Here is a 24,884-nt window from a genome sequence, read left to right as displayed (position 1 = left end):
CCTTTACTTATAGCTTTAGTGCAATGTGCAGAGTGGCAACTTTTTGCCTTAAGTATGGAGTTCCCTGCTGAGGCTTTATGTAGGTACTAGAGAACAACACCTACTATAGTGAGATCCAAAAACTCAATTTTAAAATGGTCACTGTTTGAATGTTACACATTAAATATTTAAATAATCCACTATTTAAAGTGGAGTTCCACCCATTTTTTTATGTTTGTCTGTGCTGCATGCTCTAATCTCATAGTGTTCAGAATGGACAATTTTTATTTAATTTGTTGCTTGTAAATACCTTTATTTTGTAGTCCTTCATTACTTCCTCCTCCTTATTTGCCTAGGCTATTTGCAAGGGTTTCTGGGATAGGCATCATGTTTCCCAGTAGTCCTTGCAAACCTGACTGAAACCTATTACATTGCTTGTGCACTGAGCATGTGCGAGATATGCAAAGCTGAAATCCAGGAAGTCATACAGTCTGGCTTCATGATGTCCACACTTAAGATGGCCACGGTCTATTTCTAGATTATAAACTATCTAAATGCTGTAACAACCTAACAAAACGGACCTTAGTTTACAGACTAACTTTACTAGAATACATTAAGCTTGTGTATTACAGGGGTATTTATATTTAAAAAGTGAAATTGTGGGTGGAACTCCCCTTTAAATAATCTGGGTAGACACCTCCTCCATATGGCCTTTACAAATAAATAAATCATCAATATATCTCCCAATTCAAAACATGGAAGGGGCGCTTTTTTTTTTGTTTTCTTGCAGCATTTATTTTTTGAAGAAACTAGGGAACAAGATTGTACCTGAAGTAGATGTTTTCCTGCCAACATATCTGCAGCCACATGATAGTAACTTGTGGTATAAAGTATCTGAAATCAAAATGGGTATAATTGATTTTAATTGTATTTATTTATTGTTGACTGTAGCAGGTAGAAAAATAGAAATCGCCATCATTTTTATTCTTATTGGTATCTTAATCATTTTTGCAATGCTATCTGAAGAGGGGAACAGGACACAATATGATTGGCCCTGTCAATCATCCATCTTGGATAACCAATAACTGACAATGTTCTTCCTGGAGTTCCCTGAAGTAGTTTTCTGTAGGTTCTGGAGAACATCAACTATGATGAGATTCAAAAACAACATTTTATATTGGTCACTGTTTGACGGTTCTTCTTGTTATACTGAAATAATTCATGAACCTAGACATCTCCTACACATGGCCTTTACAAATAATTAATACATTGTTCATATATCTCCCAAACCATATAAAAAAAACTGGTAGGGAATATTACCTCCAAAGATGTGGAACTTCTCCCACCTACCCATAAGCGAAGGAGGGGGGGGGGGAAAGCTTCACATCTTTGGGGGTAATATGTGCAGATGAAGAGGAAGAAATTGTGGGTCATCAGATAATGTGAGTAATTAAATAGGATGACCACCATTAAGACATCAAAGACTTTGCTGCCTCAAGAGAGCCAGTTCTACATACCCCAAAGTCTGAGAAATCGCAGCTGTCATACTTTACCTGGTGCTGACATATACAGCAAAACTCCAGTGTAATGAAGTTTCATTCTCTTGTTTCATTGTTGGTTTATTGTGGAAAACGGTATGCAGAGGCAAACAGACATCCACAAGGGAACCAAGATGTGGCTCACACAAAGTGCTTAATTGTAGCTGACCTCCAATTAAATAACTGTGACTAAGTAAACTTACAACCCATTTTTAATCAAGCTGCAGCTATTCAAATTATTTATCAGTTGCTTTATTGAAAAATATTAAAGCGGGGGTTCACCCTAGAATAAAATTTTTTTTTTTTTTTTTTTATTCTATCATAAAATTCGGCATCGTAGCGCGAGCTACAGTATGCCGGTCTTACATTTTTTATCCCCGTACTCACTGTTTAATCCGACCTAGACGATTCCGTCTGCCCACGGGGAATGGGCGTTCCAATCCAGACGGAAAGTGATTGACGGCCGGCTCTGGCGCGTCACGCTTCTCCGGAAATAGCCGAAATAGGCTTGGCTCTTCACGGCGCCTGCGCATAGCCTGTGCGCAGGCGCCGTGAAGAGCCGAGACCTACTCCGGCTGTCTTCGGGGAGAGTGACGTGCCAGGGCCGGCCGTCAATCATCCTCCCTCTCCATAGGCACGCCCATTCCCCGCGGGAGCCGAAATCTTTAATGGACGAGTACACAGTGAGTACGGGGGTAAAAAAATCGGGACAGGCATACTGTAGCTCGCGCTACAATGCCTGTCTCGATGGAAAAATGATGTAAGTGAGGGTGAACTACCGCTTTAAAAGTCAAATAAAAAGTACAAATTACAATTTAAAATGTTTACCATCTGTAAAAAATAATGTAGCGCCTGTGTACTTCCAAGTACCGGTGCTATTAAAAGTTAAAGGGTCACTATAGGAATTTTTTTTTTTAGCTAAATAGCTTCCTTTACCTTACTGCAGTACTGGTTTCATGTCCTCATTGCTCATTTTTGCTTTGATGTTGCTGTAAAACTGCTCTGATCTCCACACTTCCTGGTTGTCTGGCTCCTTATAACCATCATACTGGGAGCTTTTCACGATGGTCTAAGCCAGGCATGTCCAAAGTCCGGCCCGGGGGCCAATTGCGGCCCCCGTTCCAGTTTAATGTGTCCCCCCTGGTAATTTGGATATATACTGAGGGGACAGGGAGAAGGGGAACAAGTGCTGTCAAATTACATACAGGAGAATCTCCTGTTTACATCTGTAATAGCAAGTCCCGTCTCCTGGGCTGCCATTGGACGACTTCTCTGTCCATCATAGGAGGCGGGAGAAATTGTATTAAAGAGGCTGCAGATGGACATCGATCAGGCCGCACTCATGGCCATGGAGAGGCTGCATTCATGGCAATGGAGAGGCTGCATTCATGGCAATGGAGAGGCTGCATTAATGGGCAATGACCCTTATTTTGCTTCACAGTTTTTTATTTACATTTTTTTCCTCCTGGTGTGTGAAGGTGTGTGTTATATGCAGATAAATACGGTATATCCAAATAACACGCCCACGCTCATCTCTTTACCACACACAGCCACAAAGGCAAGAGAATTCTTGTTGGGCAGTGTATTGGTGCTCGAACGAGCACACTTAGACCAATTTTTAATGGTTCAAAGAATGTCAGGCAAAATGGTCGGCCCTTACGCATATTCGCTTCATTAAATCTGGCCCTCTTTGAAAAAAGTTTGGACACCCCTGGTCTAAGCTGTCATTACTGTTTGTCTAAAACTTAACAGAACCAATCAGATTCATTTTAAAAACAAAACACTGCCCTGGATTTGTTTGTTTTTGTTCTGTGGGTCTCTTTACTTCACATAAACATGAAACCAGTTTAAAAACGAAAGTGAAACTACAGGCACATTATATGATTGAATTTAATCTATTTTTAATCATTTTTAAAAGGAATCAGTTAACTTTTATGTCTCTATACCCTGTAAACAGTCATTTCAGCAAAAAAAAATGTTTTCCTTTAGTGATCCTTTAAGGGATAATCATCGTGTAGTTGACTCTGATTCTGATTGCAATTTTACAAAGGGTCTCTGTTTTAGCTGGGCTGTGCTGCAGGTCCTTTCTGTGGTTGCTGGGGTGTCATACCACCCCGGGGCGTCATGTAGCGCCAGTGGAGTCCAGGCTGGGGTGCCTCTTGCCAGCAGCCAATCAGGAGGGAGTTTCTCTCGCGGGGCATGCTGGGAGAGGGTACTTCTGGAGCAGACGCCATTGAGGCGGGGTTCTTTTCCTGAGGTGGCACCCACCTTTAGGGTGACCACACATCACGGCTCCCCGGCAAGATGGCCTACCAGGCCGGGGTGCGCGTGCCACGCGGTGTTCCTGGTTCCGGGACCATGTTGGCCCGGAACATTTAAAGCTGTGGCGGGGCCCCAGTATTCAACTGGGTCTCCAATTCTGAGAAGATCCCAAGCAAGATAGCTGTTCGTTGGGGAGTCCGTCTGAGGAGAGCCAAGAGAGGCTGGCGATCCAACAGGGCCTAGACAATCCATCGAGGATCAAGGTAACGGGACACTGAGAGGTTGGATGTCAGTCGGTGACCTGATTGAAAATACTACCTGAAGGCGATTCTAACAAAGATTCTACCAAGGAGGGTTGTCTCCATGATCTAAGTTCTAGGGAGGGTCTGTGGCAGAGATCTTTTCCCTCAAAGTTCCTAGTGGTACTCTGGCTGCCAGGTCGGTGTGAGAGGCCTGTCAAGGTACACGATACCCACTCCGGCTGAAGTGGCGACGAAAGTAAAGTATCGTTGGAAACAGGACTGTTTCCGCATCGTTAAGCCTGAATCTGTTATTTCTTCTCCTCATCCATCTTTTCTATCTACCTCAAGTTTTACTGTTTACCGTGTTGGGTAAAAAAAAAGCACAAGAAAAGACACCTGCTGTGTGGACATTCCATTTGCTAAGGCTCTCATCGTCTACCCTAGAAAATCACAGAGGTAACACGCCATCCCAATCTATAACCAGCGGCTCCTTCGGGGGTGAGCGCTACAATAACATGTACAAAAAGCATTATATTAACCTCTTGCCACCCAAATAACCAATATTTGATGTGGGAGAGTGGGCCCTACCGCATACGCACCACACATATGCATCCATGGGGGTCAGGGTTTCTGCAAACGCATGCTCACTGAACACTCCCAAACTGTCTCAATAATCTCCGTTTATGTTTGGAAGCTGGCAGCATGGACTACCAATCATGTGATCCTGTGATAGACAATCACAGGGCTTAATTATACGATCAATCGCTAAAAAGGGCGAAACACATCTGAGGAAATTTCTACATCTCATTCAAATTTATGCAACAAGGAGTTGGTGTCTGTGTACTGACAGCCACCATTTTGTTAAAGTTTACTAGAGCCTGACAAGCCGATCCTGTCTGTCTTGCACCAGTTTATTTACATGCTGATCCAACTGACAAAGCTGATCAGAGGGAATTTGAGCGGTACTATTTTCATTGTTTTGAACCATTTACAGTGATCACATACAGGCAGTCCCTGAGTTATGAACACAATAAAGATTGTAGGTTTGTTCGTAAGTGGAATGTGTTTGTAAGTCGGAACACTGCTTGTAAGTATAACTTCCACCTGTGCAGGGATGTGGGATGTTCCGGGCGCTTCTGGGTCTCTTCTGGCCATGCAGTACATGAAGAACTGCAATGTGGAATGTGGCAAGATAGCTGCTCGGAGGTATCCAGGACCAGTGTGGAGCACAAGCAGCCGGCATTGAGGCCGTTCGTAAGTAGGATTTTTTTTTTTTTTTTATTTATTTTAAAATGTTTTAACCACTTCCCGACCGCCGCATGTAAATGTACATCCACAGTATGGCACGTACAGGCACATGGGCGTTCATGTACGTCCTTGCCTTCTAGCGGGTGGGGGGTCCGATCGGGACCCCCCCCCGCTACATGCGGCGGTCGGGTTCGCTCGGGGAGCGATCCGGGTCGACGGCGCGCCTATTTGATTATAGCTGCTCGCGATCGCTCCCTGGAGCTGAAGAACGGGGAGAGCCGTATGTAAACACGGCTTCCCCGTGCTTCACTGTGGCGGCGCATCGATCGTGTCATCCCCTTTATAGGGGAGACACAATCGATGACATCAGTCCTACAGCCACACCCCCCTACAGTTGTAGACACACACTAGGTGCACCCTAACTCCTACAGCGCCCCCTGTGGTTAACTCCAAAACTGCAACTGTCATTTTCACAATAAACAATGCAATTTAAATGCATTTTTTGCTGTGAAAATGACAATGGTCCCAAAAATGTGTCAAAATTGTCCGAAGTGTCCGCCATAATGTCGCAGTCACGAAAAAAATCGCTGATCGCCGCCATTAGTAGTAAAAAAAAAAAAATTTATAAAAATGCAATAAAACTATCCCCTATTTTGTAAAAGCTATAAATGTTGCGCAAACCAATCGATAAACGCTTATTGCGATTTTTTTTTACTAAAAATAGGTCGAACAATACGTATCGGCCTAAACTGAGGGAAAAAAATGTTTTTATATATGTTTTTGGGGGATATTTATTATAACAAAAAGTAAAAAATATTGAATTTTTTTCAAAATTGTCGCTTTATTTTTGTTTATAGCGCAAAAAATAAAAACCGCAGAGGTGATCAAATACCACCAAAAGAAAGCTCTATTTGTGGGGAAAAAAGGACACCAATTTTGTTTGGGGGCCACGTCGCATGACCGCGCAATTGTCTGTTAAAGCGACGCAGTCCCGAACTGTAAAAACACCTTGGGTCTTTAGGCAGCATTTTGGTCCGGGGCTTAAGTGGTTAAAAAAACACAAAGTCTTCTTACCATGGATTTTATATAACAATCCAACCAATCACACAGTTCAGGGAACTGACACCAGCTGCAATAGGTCTCTACTGGATCAGTATCATTCCGAATCTTGGGGATATGGTGGACAGTGGACTATATATAGTAAATATTAGAAAATCCACTGTAAGATATTTGGCCCAAACAATTCAGCAAAGTCATGGAATCACACACCACTTCCAATGGGTAAAATCTACTGTATTTTTAAGCCCAAGCACAGGCACTTAACCCAGGAACCTCCACTAACGCATATCGTCCCTTACTAGGGCTTCATGATTTTTGCTATACAATTAAGCACCAGTTGGGGGTGGAATGCATTAGCGGGAGGATTTTGTATGGAGTGTTTGTGATTGTGGTGTACAATAAAAGTTGATTTTACCCTTTGGAAGTGTTATATGGCTCCTGAACTGTGCTGAATTGTGTACGGAAGGAATGGGACCTGGAAGAGATAACATCTTCAAGCTGGAGCTGAGGGCTGCAGAGGTCTTTATCTTCTTTTTTTGTTAAAAAATCTTTTGGAAACTATATCAAGAGACTAATTATCTCTATAATATGGAGGGAAGTCTACCTAAATTGTGCAGTAGGATCCCCTTTTTATTTGATGTAAGTGAATTCAAAAAATGGTTGTCTGACTGCCTCGCTTTTATAATCCGCACCATTGAAAACCACTACATGCACTCCCTTATCAGCATCATGTAGAGCAATATATGGTATTTCTCATGTTCAAACAGTTAAAGCGGGAGTTCACCCGAAAAAAAAAAATTTAAGATTAGATTGATACTCATTTTGTCAAGGGGAATCAGGTAGTTTTTTTAAAATCCGAGCAGTACTTACCGTTTTAGAGAGCGATCTTCTCCGCTGCTTCCGGGTATGGTCTTCGGGACTGGGCATTCCTATTTGATTGACAGGCTTCCGACGGTCGCATACATCCGCGTCACGAGTAGCCGAAAGAAGCCGACCGTCGGTGCGGCTCTATACGGCGCCTGCGCACCGACGTTCGGGTACTTTCGGAAAATCGTGACGCGATGTATGCGACCGTCGGAAGCCTGTCAATCAAGTAGGAACGCCCAGTCCCGCAGCCTATACGAGGAAGCGGCGGAGAAGATGCATCTCTAAAACCGTAAGTACTGCTTCGATTGTAAAAAAAACACCCGATTCCCCTTGACAAAACGAGCCTAAATCTAATGTTAAAAAAAAAGGTTTTAGGGTGAACCTCCACTTTAAGGTCTAATGTCTCCTTCCTGGTGAGGTTATCACTAATAATAACCATATTAACTTAAAGCAGAGATATGAGGTAGAAAGTCTCCAGCACCTCTAGGATATGTTTTAATGCTTTATTTTATAGCTGTTCCTCCATCAAAACTGCATGTACATTCTTACAGTGACAAAAGGGCAAAATTAAATTTTCTCAGACTATATTCTGTGCTGTGACCAAGGCTAAACACATTAGACACTGCTTTATCCGCATCAAAAAATAAAATTAAGATTTACAGAGTATCTGACTGTTTCCCTTTGTTTAACTATATTTAATGTAGAACTATATTCTTTGCAGATTGAATGAGAACGAGGAAAATACCAGATTATGGCCACTAGTTGGAGCTGAGGATCATAGAAATAAGTGTGTTCCCCAGCTCCATCTAGTGGCCATAATGCATTATCTTCCCTATTAATTTTCCCCATATGTATGTTTATCCACAGATAATATTGCCGGAGAACATTCAATTTTACTCCATTTGCACAGAATAAATTTACATGCAGTTGCAAAGGATGGACAACTATGCACATTTTTATATAAACACACCCTATAAATTCACATAGGTTACCTTCATTAGGGTGATTTAGCAACACATGACAATCTAGTGCTTACAACATAAACAGAAAACGGAAACCTATAGCAACTAATGCCCCCTACTCCCAGTGACATCATAATGACATCAAATTAACAAAACCAAACAACATATACAACTTAACATATCAAATAAATACATTTAAATAAAACAAAATATATACGGTAGGTCATCTATACCTGGATCTATCCCCTTAATCTTTATCCAGAATTGCCAAGGACTCTTGGAATGAATTTCAGAAATGACAGAATAACTCAGAGCTAGGACGCATGCATGCACAATACAATGAAAGCCTATATGCGGTTGCAGCTTTTTACATGACTTGCTTGCTAGCATACATTTTTCACCAGTCTAGGAAATGCAGAGTACCGCTCCAGGTGTGAGTGTATTGTGTTCCTCGGTTCCTCAATTAAATATCAATTGTAGTTCACATTTCTAAAAAAAAAAAAAAACACATTTGGGATGAGGTCCTTTGGTGTCCACACTTTCCGATGTTGCAGTTTTGCTCCTTAATCTGGTAAACTGTAATCTGGTCTGCTAGTCAACAGGCAGGGAATAATGGCCAACAGTCCAATGACGAAAAAGAAAACAGCCCACATTATCACAAAATTCAACAAAATGTGGTCATCTGTAAAACAAGACATCATAATGCACATTAATAACCAGATTAGCTTTTTATTGAAAGTCTTTTGTATTATAGGGGAAAGGATTGAGCATGGAAATAATAAAAAACACCCTCTTTAAAGTACACTAAAGCTTGCAATCAGTGCCGGCCCAAGACATTGTGCTGCCTGGGACCAAGAATGAAATGCTGCCCCCCCCCAGAAAAAAAATCACGTCAACCAAAAGGCCCCCACATTCATTATTTTATATCATGATAACTAAAGGGGACCCATCATGGCTCTATACGTGTATAAAGGAGAATAAAGAGGACCTGTCATTGCTCTATACATGTATAGGAGTATAAAGAGGACCGGTCATGGCTCTATACATGTATAAAGGAGTATAACGAGGGCCTGTCATGGCTCTATAGATGTATAAAGAGGGCCTGTCATGGCTCTATACATGCATATAGGCGTATAAAAGGACCTGCCATGGCTCTATACATGTATCCAGGAGTATAAAGGGTCCTGTGAATTGCCGGCGGCCACAATGTCTTTTGCGCAAACTAATCAATGTACGCTAATTGTGGGTTTTTTTTGTACCAAAAATATGTAGAAGAATACATATTGGCCTAAACTGAAGAAAATAGTTTATTTTTCTAAATTTTGGGGATATTTATTATAGCAAAAAGTTAAAAAATATATATATTTATAGCACAAAAAATTAAAACCGCAGAGGTGATCAAATATCACCAAAAGAAAGCTCTATTTGTGGGAAAAAAAGGACATTAATTTTATTTGGGTAGCAGAGCTGGCGGAACGGGCTGGCGGGCATCAGTATGCTGCCCCCCTAAAAGTGCTGCCTGGTACCCATGGTACCACCCGGTCCCATCATAGGGCCGGCCCTGCTTGCAATGCACTAGTAGAATTTCATTTCAAAATGTTCATTTTCATTTTTGATCTTCTAATGGTTGGTGGTGTCAAATTAATGTTTGTTTTTGGCCATAGTGAGGAGAAAAATTTGAAGGAGCAAGATGAAACATTTTCTTCAAAAAACAAAATTCTAACATTGTACAATGCCTTACAAAAGTATTCCCCCCCCCCCCCCCCTCTGGCCTTACCTATTTTGTTACATTACAGCCTTTAGTTCAATGTTTTTCTAATCTGAATTATATGTGATGGATCAGAACACAATAGTCTAAGTTGGTGAAGTAAAATTAGAAAATATACATAAAACTATTTTTCAGAAATAAAAAAATTATGAAGCCCATAAAAAGCTCTGGTGCAACCAATTACCATCAGAAGTCACATAATTAGCGACATGATTTCCACCTGTGTGCAGTCTAAGTGTCACATGATCTGTCATTACATATACACACCTTTTTGAAAGGCCCCAGAGGCTGCAACACCTAAGTAAGAGGCACCGCTAGAGGTCCACGGCCGGCGGACATAATGTCTCCGGCGGCCGCCATTTTCCTGAAGACTAGAACGAGAAGGGAGCCCTGCCTGCCGAAATAGAGCTGCGGCGCCTGGGCTGCCGATGGGATCAGAGAGAAAATAAGTGCGGCCCCTGTAACCTGAATAGGAGGAGCGATGGGGTGGCTGCATATAGAAGAATCATTTTCTCCATCATCCTCCCACGGTCTCTGAATGCCTGCTTCTGCTCCTCTCCCTCTTGCAGGCATTCAGGTACTGCGGGAAGAAGATGGAGAGAATGATTCTTCTATATGCAGCCACCCCACTGCTCCTCCTATCCTGCTTATCTCTGCTGCCCCCACATTGCTCTCTACCCCCCCCCCCACAGTGCTTTCTAGCCCACCCAGTGATCTCCATCTCCCCCATGCTCTCTGCTGCCCCCCTGTGCCCCCTGCCTCTCTTCCTGTGCTCTGCACCTCCCCCATGCTCTCCGCTGCCCCTGTGCCCTCCACTTCTTCCCCAGTGCTATCCAGCCCCCCCTGTGCTCTCCTCCTCCCCCATGCTCTAGGCTGCCCCCCTGTGCCCTCCACCTCTCCCCTTGTGCTTTTTACCTCCCTCTGTGCTCTCCACCTCCCTACATGCTCTACAGTCTCCCCCTGTGCCCTCCGCCTCTCCCCCTGTGCTCTTCACCTCCCCCAATACTCTCCAGCCCCCCCAGTATTCTCTAGCCCCCCCCAGTGCTCTCCACCTACATTCTGTGCTCTCCACCTCCCCCCATGCTCTCCACCTCCCTCCTGTGCCCTCCACCTCTCCCCTTGTGCTTTTTACCTTCCTCTGTGCTCTTCACCTCCCTACATGCTCTACAGTCTCCCCCTGTGCCCTCCGCCTCTCCCCCTGTGCTCTTCACCTCCCCCAATACTCTCCAGCCCCCCAGTATTCTCTAGCCCCCCCCAGTGCTCTCCACCTCCATTCTGTGCTTTCCACCTCCCCCATGCTCTCCACCTCCCTCCTGTGCTCTCCACCTCCCCCATGCTCTACGTTGCCCCCCTGTGCCCTCTGTCTCTCCTCCTTCCCCTGTGCTCTTCACCTCCCCCAATGCTCTCCAACCCCCCCAGTGCTCTCTAGCCCCCCCTGTAACGGCTACCCACTGGTAGTGAGGGGTATCGGCCGTTGGAGACGTCCTTTTTGCTGACAAGTTATGATATGCAGGTACCACCGGTATATCCCATCGAACGCCCTTCCAAGAAACGAGACGTGCTACGTTTGAAGGGTCAAGCAGACTGACTTTATTTGGCATATTTCACCTGCTTATATCTGCTTACAACTGTTACAAGAACAATGACATCTCCTTGAATTAATCACTTGGCCAGTTTCTAGCCGCTTCGGCACCGCACCCCACTTAACATTTCCTGGCCAGGCACATTCCTTTCTCAATAGAATTCAATTAACCTTTAAAACAATTATCACTCACACATAATCCCCATCAGCATACACCTCACAGGGGGGCTGTTTACCTGCACACAAGAGAGAGTTCATTATCTATGCGAAGGGAACATTAGCATTCAGCAATGAAAAGAGACTTGTCCAATTAACCCTTTGAGCTCAGAATACAATGCGGTACATCCAATTGTGACAAGCCATGCAGTTCCTTGTAGTCCCCCTGCACGAAGATTATAACTGTCCCGGCAGCATGCATATGTCCGTTACACCCCCCCCCCCCCAGTGCTCTCCAGCCCCCCTCTTCTCTCCACCTCCCTCCTGTGTTCTCCACCTCCCCCCATGCTCTACGCTGCCCCCCTGTGCCCTCCATCTCTCCCCCGGTGCTCTCCACCTCCCCCATGCTCCAAGCTGCCCCCCTGTGCCCTCTGCCTCTCCCCCTGTGCCCTCTGCCTCTCCCCCAGTGCTCTCTAGCCTCCCCAGTGCTCTCTAGCCTCCCCCCATGCCCTCCGTCTCTCTCCCTGTGCTCTCCACCTCCCCCATGCTCTACGCTGCCCCCTGTCTCTCCCCCTGTGCTCTCCACCTTCCCAATGCTCTACGCTGCCCCCCTGTGCCCTCCGCCTCTCCCCCTGTGCTTTTCACCTCCCCCTGTGCTCTCCACATCCCCCCATGCTCTACGCTGCCCCCTGTGCCCTCCGCCTCTCCCCCTGTGCTCTCCACCTCCCCCCATGCTTTACGCTGCCCCCTGTGCCCTCCGTCTCTCCCCCTGTGTTCTCCACCTCCCCCATGCTCTACACTTCCCCCTGTGGCCTCTGCCTCTCCCCCTGTGCTCTTTTTAATTCCCCCTAATTATCAACAGCCCCCCCAGTGCTCTCTATCTCCCCAGTGCTCTCTATCCCCCCCAGTGCTCTCCACCTCCCTCCTGTGCTCTCCGCCTCCCCCCATGCTCTACGCTGCCCCCTATGCCCTTCATCTCTCCCCCTGTGCTCTTCACCTCCCCAATGCTCTATGCTGCCCCCCTGTGCCCTCTCCCTCTCCCCCAGTGTTTTCTCCCCCCCCCCCCCAGTGCTCTACATCCCCCCCAGTGCTCTCCAGCCACCCCTGTGCTCTCCAGCCCCCCCTGTGCTCTACGCTGCCCCCTGTTAACCTATGCCTCTCCCCCAGTGCTCTCTAGCCCCCCAGTGCTGTCCAGCCCCCCCCCCCCTGTGCTCTCCACCTCCCCCCATGCTCTACTCTGCCCCCTCAGCCCTATGCCTCTCCCCCAGTACTCTCCAGCCCCCCATTGATCTTCACCTACCCCCTGTGCTCTCCACCTCCTCCCATGCTCTCTGCTGCCCCCCTCCCTGTGCCCTTCGCCATCCCCCAGTGATTTCCGCCTCCCCCAGTGCTCTACAGCCCCCCAGTGATCTCCGCCTCCCACCTGTGCTCTCCGCCCCGTGTTTTCCTGCCCTTCCTGTACTCCTTGTTCCACCCTGTGTTTTTTCTTCCCCCTGTGCTCTCCAACACCCTACTCCATGTACTCTCCAGACCCCCATGCTCTCCGGCCCCCTTGTGCTCTCCTTGTGTTCTCTGCCTCTCCCCTGTGCTCTCTGCCCCCCTCCTATGCTCTCCGCCTCCCCCGTGCTCTCACCCCACCCTATGTTCTCAAGGTTCTTTCCTGTGCTCTCTGCCCCCTCTGCTCTTTCCCTGTCCCCCTCACCCCCTGCACCTTTGCAGGGTTTCCCCCTCCCCTCTCCCAGGGGATCCGTCAGGATGAAGAGTGGAGAAGGGGCTGGTTAAGATGTCATAGGCTGCTCATTCCAAAATGCCCGGGCCTATTTTTTGTCCCAGTCCGGGCCTGCCTGAGATGTGGGGAAGCACTCTGCTGGGGACACCTGAGATGTAAGGAGGCACTCCGCTGGGGACACCTGAGATGTAAGGAGGCACTTCGCTGTGGACACCTGAAATGTAAGGAGACACTCCGCTGGGGACACCTGAGGTGTAAGGAGACACTCCGATGGGGCTACCTGAGATGTAAGGAAGCACTCCGCTCGGGACACCTGAGATCTAAGGAGGCACTCCGCTGGGGACACCTGAGATGTAAGGAGGCTGTCAGGGACTCACCTCTCAATCTCGGAACCCTTCCAGAGGGTTAAAACAGCGGCGCGCAATTGCACATTGTCGCGCGCCTGTGGTGCGCGCGCGTGCGTTAACGGCGCGCGCGCGTGCACGGCGGGATCGGGGGCGCGCGTGCGCTCTGATTCCTTGGCGCCAAAAACGGCTTTAAATGGACACTGACAGCTCCAGCACATTGCTGTCTGATCTACAGTCTCTGAACGTTGTTTACCTGAAGAAACCTGATTACCTGCTATTACCTTTTGACCCGGCTTGTTTGACCTTCCGCACCTCTCCGATCCTGACCTCGGCTGCTATCGACCTACCTCTGATTGATCCACCGTTGCCTGACCTACCTGCCTGTACCACGACGACTCTCCTGCTTACCCCATCTGACTATCTGAACTATCTAATGTGATCCGGCTTGTTTGACCCTGCTTCCGTCTGCTGTCTATTAACCAGCTTGCCTTCTCAGTTGTTGCTGTGAATCTTCTGTCAGTGTCACGGACCCTACTTCCGGTTACTTCATCTCCAGTCTACACTTCTAGCAGTGATCTACATCTACTCATCTATCCAGCCAGCCGGCACTCCTACCCCGCCAGGCTCTTGAGTCTGCTGTTCCCTATCCAGCAGCTCACGAGCCGGAGCTGTAAGAGAGGCCTACTCCTACAACCGGGCTCTGGTTACCAGGTACGTGATACATAACAGTGGCACTCCGCTGGGGACACCTGAGATGTAAGGAGGCACTCCGCTGGGGACACCTGAGATGTAAGGAGGCACTCCGCTGGGGACACCTGAGATGTAAGGAGGCACTCTGCTGGGGACACCTGAGATGTAAGGAAGCACTCCGCTGGCTGGGGACAGTGACATCAGAGCTCCCACTGATTCTGCATTATGGTGAGTTGAATAATTTCATTCTATATTACAATGTAATAATAGAAATAATGCGCTTCAATCATCCTGACACCATAACAACCATGGTGGCGGGATGATTGAGGCACCAACACTAGAATTTTGGAGTATCTTTATCTGCTGATTGTTAAACTTTCTGGAATACACATATTTTATTGCGGTGTAGGATCTGGGCCTGCTGTCCCCCCATCCCTCTTTTTTTTCTCTCCCTCTTTCTTCCTTTATTTCCCCCTCCATCCATCATTCATCTCAGACTCTAACCACACCCCTTTGAGTCACGCCAATTTAAGCCACGCCCGATATTATGCTTAAACCAAGCCCATTATTCACAGGTCAGGTAGAGGGCCCCTTAGCAGAATTTTGCTTAGGGCCCCAGGGAGGTCAGGATCGGCACTGAGTACAAGTCAGGGTTAGGTTATAAAAAAATATCCAAATCTTTGATGATCCCTAGGAGCACCATCAAATCTATCATAACCAAATGCAAAGAACATGGCACAACAGCAAACCTGCCTAGAGATGGCCGCACACCAAAACTCACGGACCGGCAAGGAGGGCATTAATCAGAGAGGCAGCACAGAGACCTAAGGTAACCCTGGAGGAGCTGCAGAGTTCCACAGCACAGACTGAAGTATCTGTACATAGGACGACAATAAGCCGTACGCTCCATAGAGTTGGGCTTTATGGCAGAGTGGCCAGAAGAAAGCCATTACTTTCAGCAAAAAACAAAATGGCAGGTTTTGCGTTTGTGAAAAGGCATGTGGGAGACTCCCAAAATGTATGGAGGAAGGTGCTCTGGTCTGATGAAACTAAAATTAAACTCTTTGTCCATCAAAAAAACGCTATGTCTGGCGCAAACCCAACACATCACATCACCCAAAGAACACCATCCCCACAGTGAAACATGGTGGTAGCAGCATCATGCTGTGGGGATGTTTTTCAGCAGTCGGGACTGGGAAACTGGTCAGAGTTGAGGAAAAGATGGATGGTGCTAAATACAGGGATATTCTTGAGCAAAACCTGCTCCACTCTGTGTGTGATTTGAGGCTAGGACAGAGGTTCACCTTCCAGCAGGACAATGACCCCAAACACACTGCTAAAGCAACACTTGAGTGGTTTAAGGGGAAACATGTAAATGTATTGGAATGGCCTAGTCAAAGCCTTCAATTGCTGTTCACAAGTGCAAACCATCCAACTTGAAGGAGCTAGAGCAGGTTTGCAAGGAGGAATGGGCAAAATTCCCAGTGGTAAGATGTGTCAATCTCCTATATTCTTTTTCTGGTGACAATGCTGAATGGGCTGGGAAATTGGGAAACTGGAAGCTCTGCAACAAGCTAAGGGGCACCGCATTGCACTTGGTGGCACTGTGGAAAGTGGGTGCTAAGCACTTTCAGGGGGTCTGGGGACACTGTGGGAACTGAACAGCACAATGGGAGGTTAGGGGATCTGCAGTTGGCTGGAAACCCAGAAGAATGGAGGCTCTGGCCTGGCAGTGGGCAAAGGCCCTGTGGTTGAGAACCACTGCTGTTAAAGCGGAGGTTCACCCTCAAATTGAACTTTATAGCTAACCTATCTCCAGCCTTAATAAATCACTGCTGCGTTGTAATTTTTTGTCATATGTGTACCCTTACCTGTATTCTTGATGACTTCCGGGTCTTCTTCCCTGTGGGGAGTGGGCGTGTCGCTCCTTTTCCCCCGACGACTCTCGGCGTAATGTGATCTGTGCGCAAGTTCTCCTGGGAGTGACGGGGCGTGTATTCTAAATGACGTCACCCGTTGTCATGGTACTGACTGTAATCAGGAAGTGTTGACGGCGAGGCTCACGCTGCTCACCTTCAACACAGCGCATGCGCGAGATCCTGCGGTGCATGATGGGGGCATTCAGTGAAGAAATCCTGGAAGTGTTTGCTTGTGGGATTCAAAATGCCCACAAGCAAGATGGAAAAGCCCTGGAGGATTTTTTCTAACTTCTTATTTCAAACGAAAACGGAGCGGACGGACGTAGCAGCGCCTAGCAGGTGAGTAGTACCTAGCTAGCTCTGTTACCATGCTTTGGAGATAAAAAAAAAAAAAAAAAGCTAAACCCGCGGAACCCCAGCTTTATGTAACAGCTCTAAATCAGATGGGACTTCTGACATTGCATCTAAGATGGTGGCACCTAGCAACAGTCTTGGGGCTTCTGGATGTCTACACAAGGTTTTAAACAGGCAAATAATGAGCATAAAATACATTGAATGCACATATAATATTGGGAATAATTTTCTAGTGACGGGATCTTGTTAAGTGCCAAGCAATAAGTCCTGTAGCATATGCCCATCATTACATGTATAAACGCTAAAGATCATTTCCTTTAAGCAGTAAAAATCTGTTTGTTTAACATCCCAAGGCTACTAGTAAAAGCTAGCTAAGCATGCAGTATAAGGAGTGTTCGGAAATTCCCTCAGTCGTAAATGATTTTCACCACTCTAGAGAAATTTCTTAATTGTGTGCATACATATAAAAATCTGCACTTTTGTCCCTAAAATTATTTAAAACTCACAGAACATTATACATTTTCTGAAAGCAGAGGACCTCTAGAATAGAAAGATAGTAGTTGCAATTTTTTTTTGTTACACGATATTTGTTCAACTGTTTACCAAATACATATTTTCAGGAAAAAATATAATACAATTAAACTTAGTGCACACAAACACAATATTATACACATTTTAGGTAGAATATAAAAGATGGGGTTGCGCCAAGTAAATAGATACCAAACAAGTCTCAAAATTGCATGCATCTGTAGTACCCAAAAATCTCCATAGGTGACACTTTAAAGCCTTCACAGCTCTCGCACTTTATTTATGGCTCACGTGTGTAATGCTATAGCGGTTTACAAACACATGCGCACCCTAGGCTTACGATTGCATTTGTGAGTAGGGTAATAGGCATTACATTTTTTTTTTATAACATTTAATTTTAATAATTTTTTTTTAACTTTATTGCTATTACAAGGGGTTAACAAACCCCCTAGTGAAAGCAAAGAGCAGGTGACAGGTACTCTTTATGGAAACAATTTTGGTCTACTAGACCCCAATGTCTTCCCTGCCCTCCAAAACATGTAACCAAGCAGATCTACTCTGTTGAACCTTTAACGCTGTTAACGAGCATTTTGAATAACGAGCAATTATTTTTTTCTAATTCTGACTCGGTTTGCGAGTGTTGTCTCACAACACGAGCAGAATTCAAGCTAATTCAAGCTAATGGGGCGTGCAGTACCGCATTTGGCCAGAGGTGCGTGGGTGCCGGACCCGAGCAGAGCCGGTCGGAGCCGTTCGGAAATACTTGGAAAAACTCAGAAATACTCAGTTCCCGAGCCTTTCCGAGCTGTCCCCAAGCCTTTCCGAGTATTTCTGAGGCTCTCTGTCCAGATGCGGTATTGCATGCCATAGAAGTCAATGCAGAACAAATTATCTTCGTTTTCAATGACTTCAAGGGGGAAACTCGCTTTGATATGCGAGTGCTTTGGATTAAAAGCATTCTCCTGGAATGGATTATGCTTGTAATCCAAGGTTCCACTGTATGCTATTAGGGCTGAATCAGCCATATGATGACAGCTCTAAAACTGGAAGTAATGAACTTGTCACCTCTCAATTTATTTCGGGTAGAGGATATAGAAGACTGGTTGTTCTTTGATCTCCTCCCACTGATGTGGTCCCAGGCAGAGCAGGAGAGCTGGGGAACCATTCAGGGCGAGCATAGCTGGGTGAGACCATGCCACCAGCAGTGTAAAAGTGATAGGTCGCTATACAGTTGTTAGATCACTTTCACTTTACAGCTGATAAAATATTGATGCCTGCTATTGCTTGTGCTTAAACCTTTAGACATACTATGTACATCCAAAGATCTGAACTAGTTAAAATTCCTTTTGAACGGACAACTATAAGGGGGTTGGGGAAGAGTGACTTCACATCTAAAATATTCTGACATGACACTCTGAAATCAGCTGGCTCGTTGGTCTAGGGGTATGATTCTCGCTTAGGGTGCGAGAGGTCCCGGGTTCAAATCCCGGACGAGCCCTTATTTTATAACGAAACATGTTTCAAAGGAAGACTGTAGTAAAAAAAAATGCAGAGGCGTGATAAGGCATGTTGTCCGAATTCTGTGCTCTGAGACTACAAACCGGTATATGATGCAATAAGGGAAAACAAAAGTTTTAACTTGCAAACTTACTCACTGATATAAGAGTTGGGGAATTAGCATTTGCAGAGGAAGAGGTCAGCAAATTATTGTTGTTATTATTATTATTTGAAAGGTCCATTATAACTTCTCAACCAAAAAACAGAAGAGTCTGGGACTTTTATCTGGTGCCATCTCTCAGGGAATAAAAACACATAGGCCCGGATTCACAAAGCACTTACGCCCACGTATCTCGAGATACGCCGCGTAAGTGTAAGTATGCGCCATCGTATCTATGCGCTGTGCCCACAATCTGAGATACGTCTAAAAATAGGCTTCCTACGACCGACGTAACTTGCCTACGCCGTCGTATCGTGGGCGCATATTTATGCTGGGCGCATTTGCCGCTCCCATTGATTTTCTATGCACATATGCAAATGAGGGAGATACGCCGATTCACGAACGTACTTTCCGCCCGGAGCATAATAAACACGGTTTGCGTAAGTCGTACGTCCGGCGTAAAGTTATTCCCCATATAGAAGGCGCAACCCATGCAAAGGTATGGACCAGGGAACACAAGCCATTGTATCTTTTGTCATTTACGTTGTACGTGAATATGACTAGGCGTAGGTTACGTTCACGTCGTAGGCAGTGATCCGGAGTATCTTAGGGAGTAGTTCCAACGTGATTCTGAGCATGCGCACTGGAATGCGGCCACGGGACGGCGCATGCGCCAATCATTTTAAGTACTTCTATGGCGTTTGGCCCATCATTTGCATGGGGTCACACCTCATTAGCATGGCTCACGCTCACTTCCACCTACGCTGGCTTACACCGAGGAAACCCAGTGTGGGCCAGATTCTCAAAAGAGTTACGCCGGTGTATTCCCGCCTGCGTATCATTGTTTTGTTTCACAAAACAAGATACGCCGGAATTAGGCTCGGATCCGACTGGTGGATCCTAAATGCAATACAACGCTGACCGATAGGTGGCGTTTACGTTCAGGTCTCATTTGACTATGCAAATGAGCCCGATACGCCGATTCCCGAACTAATTTGCGTCGCGTACTCGTCGTTTACGTAGTTTCCGTAAGCGTAAGATTACCCCTGCTATATGAGGGATAACCTTACGCCAGTCCGCCGTATGCCATGTTAAGTATGGCGTCGGGTCCGCATCGTCTTTTTCCGTCGGTTACGTCGTTTTCCTAAGTCGTTCTTGAATACGACTTTACGTCAATGACGCTCACGTCGGCATCATTGACGTTTTCCGTCGTGAGCTGGAGCATGCGCACTGGGCTATTTTTCAGACCGGCGCATGCGCAGTTCAATTGGCGCGGGGGCGCGCTTAATTTGAAAACAAGCTGCCCCCTTTGAATTACGTGGCCATACGCCGGGCCATTTACACTACGCCGCCGCAAATTACGGAGCAAGTGCTTGGAGAATACGGCACTTGCTCCAGTAATTTGCGGTGGCGTGGTGTAAATGGCTTACACTACGCCAACGCCGATTCTATGAGAATCTGGCCCGGTATCTTTAAGAGCGAGTGGGAGCAAGTGCTTTGTGAATCCAGTGCTTGCCTCTGTGCGCTGCGTTGGCGTAGCGTATATTATATACGCTACGATGGCATAAATATGCGCCGATGTATGTGAATCCGGGCCATAATATTTAAAACCATAATTTTATTTCTCAGTACAATCCATTGTTAAAAACACTGATAGCATTTGGATGGGTTACATTCCGATCATTATTAAAGCATATGATCATTAGAAATACCTTTTGTGTCCCCACCCAGTCACATTAACATATCTACACAGCTGTACCTGTCAGTTTACTTTCACATTTGAACAGTTGCATTGAGTAAGGGCGAGGTCACATCTCTCACCCTTTATGACTTCTCAGTTGATAATGTAAAGTTTGTGTAGCGCCGGGTTACTTCTAAGTACCGGTGTTGACAAAATTTAGGGGATAATCAGGGTATAAGAGACTCTGATTTCAGTTTAAATTCTGGAAGGGGTCTCTGTTTCGGCTTGGCTGTGCTGTGGGCCCATTCTGTTGTTGCTGGGGTGTTGTACCACCCCGGGGCGACGGGTAGCACCGTTGGAGTCGAGGCTTGGGTGCCTTTTGCCGGTGGACGGTCAGGGGGGAGTGTTCTCTCACGGGGCGTGCTGGGAGGGGGTGCTTCTGGAGCGGACGCCATTGAGGCGGGGTCTTCTTCCGGTGTGGCACCCACCTTCAGGGTGACAACACATCACGGCCCCCCGACGAAATGGCCTACCAGGCCAGGGTGCACGTGCCACGCAGTGTTCCTGGTTCCGGGACCACGTTGGTTCCGAACGATTAAGCTGTGGCAGGGTCCCAGTGATCGACTGGGACCTCAATCCTGAGAAGATCCCAAGCGTTGTTCCTCTGAGGGGAAGTTGTTCGGTGGGGAGTCCGCCTGAGTAGAGCCAAGAGAGGCTGGCATTCCAATAGGGTCTCGACAATCCATCGGGGATCGAGGTAACCGTACACTGAGAGGCTGTACGTTAGTCACCTGTCAGTCGGTACCAAGCTGCAAAATTACCTGAGGGAGATACAGGCCCAAAGCATATTGAGGAGAATCGTCTCAGTGATCTAAAATTACAGGCAGGGTCTGTGGCAGAGACTTTCTTCCCTTAGTACTCCGAGTGATGCTCTGGCTGCCAGGTCAATGAGAGAGGCCTGTCCAGGCACACTAAACCCACTCTGGCGAGAGTGGCGACGAGAATAAAGTATTGTTGGAAACAGGACATCAGACTCCCCCTTGCATCAGATGTCCCCATCAAAGTGACCCCTTGCATCATGTGTCCCCATCAGACTCCCCCTTGCATCAGGTGTCCCCATCAGAGTGACCCCTTGCATCATGTGTCCTCATCAGACTCCCCCTTGCATCAAGTATCCCCATCAGAGTGACCCCTTACATCAGGTGTTCCCATCAGAGTCCCCTTTTGCATCAGATGTCCCCATCAGAGTGACCCCTTACATCAGGTATTCCTATCAGACTCCCCCTGGCATCAAGTATCCCCATCAGAGTGCCTCCTTACATCAGGTGTCCACATAGGAATGCTTCCTTACATTAGGTGTCCTCATCAGCCTGAACCCTTACATCAGGTGTTACCATCAGACTCCTCTTGCATCAGGTGTCCCCATCGGAGTGCCCCTTTGCATCAGGTGTCCCCATCGGAGTGCCCCTTTGCATCAGGTGTCCCCATTAGAGTGTCCCCTTACATCAGATGTTCCCATCAGGTTGCATCCTTGCATCAGATGTCCCCTATAGAGTGTCCCCTTACATTAAGTTTACTCATCAGAGTACTTCCTTACATCAAATGCCCCCATCAGAATGCTCCCTTGCATCAGGTGTCCCCATCAAAGTCCCCCCTTGTGTAGCGTTACCCCCTCAGGAGCCGCTGGTTGATTTGGGATCGGTGTATTAAGTTACCTCTAATCGTTGTCTAGGGGTGATAGTAGTGAGTAGAGCAGTAAACGAATGTCCAATCAGCGAAATAGGTTTTCTGAATGCTTTATTTCCCCGGCCCAACACGACCAACATCAACATGAGGTAGGACAGGAAAGGTTGATGAAGTAAGAAAACCTTGCAGTATTAGGCTTGGATAGAAGAAAGAGCAATCCGGCTCTCAGTAGTAGTAGATACAGTTTGTCGCCACTCCAGCCAGAGTGGGTGAAGTGCCCTCGGACAGACCCCTGCCACTTTAAGGATGCTGGGAGGAGCAGGCCTCTGCCACAGACCTGGCTCTGATGGGGCCTCTGCCACAGGCCTAGAACTTGGATGAGCTAAATAGTTGAGCTTATCCTCCCAGTAAATTTGCGCTAGGGTCACCGGTTGACAGTGGAAGTGTACCTGTCAATGTCCCGGTCACCAGATCCCCGATGGTTCGTTCAAGCCCTTTTTGACAACCTGCCTCCGGGTTCTCCTCAAGCCGACCCCCCACCGAACGGCATACAGCCTGGGATCACCTCAGTAGAAGGGGGGACCCAGTCAGTCACTGGGGCCCCTCTGTGGCATCAGTTGCTCAAGGCCAGGAGGGTCCAGAGTCCGGAACTCTGTGCCCTAAAGGTGGGTGCCGCACCTGGAACCAGGAACCCGCAAAGAACCAAGAGCAACGGCCTCCGCCACAGAAATACTCCTCCTCAGCATGCCCTGTGAGAGAAAACTCCTCTAATTGGCTGCTGAAGAAAAGCGGCTCCGCCTGGACCTCTCTGGCGCCACCTGCCGCCCAGGGATGGCACCACATCCCTAGAACGCAGTCTGGCACACAGAACAATCTAGATTTGGCGACAGCCAAATTTGACATAATTCGGAATGAGAGCAAATTATCTCTCTCATTCCCCCACTAACTTTAGCGTAGTGCCTTTACTTAAAGTAAGGGGGCGCTACATACTCTCCCCACTTGAAATGACACTGTCCCCAGTGTCCTAAGGCATTCAAGCCCGAATGCCAGCCTGATACCTGCTAAACAGTATAGAAAAGTAGGAAAAAAGAAGAGAAAACACAATTGTAAACATTAAATTACAATATTGGCAATTTAAATAACATATTCCAGTACACACATACACAGCCCTATCTATCTATGCTGCCCATTCTCCGCAGTGTTGATAGTAGGTGGGTCCAGAACCTGCATAAAATATAAAAGAGAACATACAAAAATATACATCCTAATATATTGAGAACATTTCTATATACAATTCTCTAAGGTCAGAAGTGAGACTGCACGCTCCCGTCAGAGCACAAAATTTCCCTTTCCTCCCAGGGAGTTTAAATGTAAGTGCTAAGCATACTTTGCTTTTACTCTGTTGCAAGAAGTATAAAAATCTAAACCAAATATACATTTTTGTCCTGCCATAGAATGTTGCAGAACACTGCCCCTAGCAGTCAGTGCACTGGTACTGCGGCAGTCCAAGTTCAATCGCAAAGAAATAGCAGCAAAAAGGAAGTAAAAAGATAAAACATTTATTTTCTCACTGAATCTTCCGGTACTGCTGTGGAGAAGTTGGCAAGGACCCCCTCTAACTGACTGAACACAACCCCCCCCCCCCGCCCCCCCCGAGGTTCTTCACATAAGCCTTGATGTGGACCCGGAGAGGCCAGGGGGAAAAGGGAAACAGGGAGAAAAACACAACTTGAATGGGGCAAACCCTTGTCCAGAACTTCTTTAAAGTATTTAAATCAGACCAAACTGACATGCAGCTCACTTGTAGTAGCGTGGGTCCGGCAAAATAATAATGGCACCATCCGCTGTGGTCGCGGTGGTTGAAAACACCTGGTCCTCTCTCCCAGGAGACTTCAGCACGACCCGATCGCTGTAGATATGCCGGCTCCAGCTCCAGTCTTTAAGGCAGTCCTCAAAGCGTTTCCCCACACAAACAATGGCATAGGGTGTCTCTCACTCTTTCTTGGTGACATTCAGACGGCCCCATATAGTATCACGGCACCATCCCTCTCTCTCCCGGTCGATCTGGTAAAGGAGAGAGGGTGGCACATATGGGTATTCATACCCGTACTGGGCAGCAACTTTCTGGATAGCCTGGCCAAAGTTGGCAAATGGCGTGGGTCTCCGCGTCCCGGCAGCACTATTGTGTCCGGTGCCCTTTTCAACATAGGAGCAACAAGGGGCACAGGGGTGGGGAGTGTAACAGGGACAACATTTGACTCACCGACTACCCAGGTCAGACACGGAATGTCCATGGACAGCTGCTGGGACCCACACGATGTGCTCCGGCCGGAGCGTTTCTTCCTCCTTCGAGTACCATAGAGGGCACGGGATCCTCCGAAGCCCTGCGACTCAGGGAACCTAGGTTCAAACAGGTAGTCAGGGAGGTCGCCGTCATCGGGTAAAGAATCGTTCGATCAAAGTCCGAGGAATTTAACTCCTCCGCTGGCAGGTAACCGCAAGGTGGGACGGATGGGTCCCCGGGGTAGAAAGGCAAAGAGCGCTGAGTAGGTAGGCCTCGACCGCGGTTGCGGGAGGCTGGAGCAGGCCCTGCTCCTGTAGAGGCACACCACACAAAGATCGCTGTGGAA

General features: G+C 47.0%; 1 protein-coding gene and 1 non-coding gene across 2 annotated transcripts in view; one reads left to right on the top strand and one right to left on the bottom strand.

Moving 5' to 3' along the window:
• Positions 1-7,684: 7,684 nt before the first annotated feature.
• Positions 7,685-24,884, bottom strand: part of LOC120933524 (myelin-oligodendrocyte glycoprotein-like) — a 28,295-nt gene continuing 11,095 nt past the window's right edge. The window contains exon 3 of the mRNA XM_040346775.1: positions 7,685-8,839. Within this exon, the coding sequence (XP_040202709.1) occupies positions 8,721-8,839 (119 nt within the window). The 3' untranslated portion in view covers positions 7,685-8,720. The remainder of the gene's footprint in view (positions 8,840-24,884) is intronic.
• On the top strand, positions 18,657-18,728 carry TRNAP-AGG. Its single transcript has one exon. It is a non-coding gene; the product is annotated as a tRNA-Pro (tRNA).

Source organism: Rana temporaria, chromosome 3 (assembly GCF_905171775.1).
Source record: "Rana temporaria chromosome 3, aRanTem1.1, whole genome shotgun sequence".
Lineage (NCBI taxonomy): Eukaryota > Metazoa > Chordata > Amphibia > Anura > Ranidae > Rana > Rana temporaria.
This window is presented reverse-complemented; position numbering and strand designations above follow the sequence as displayed.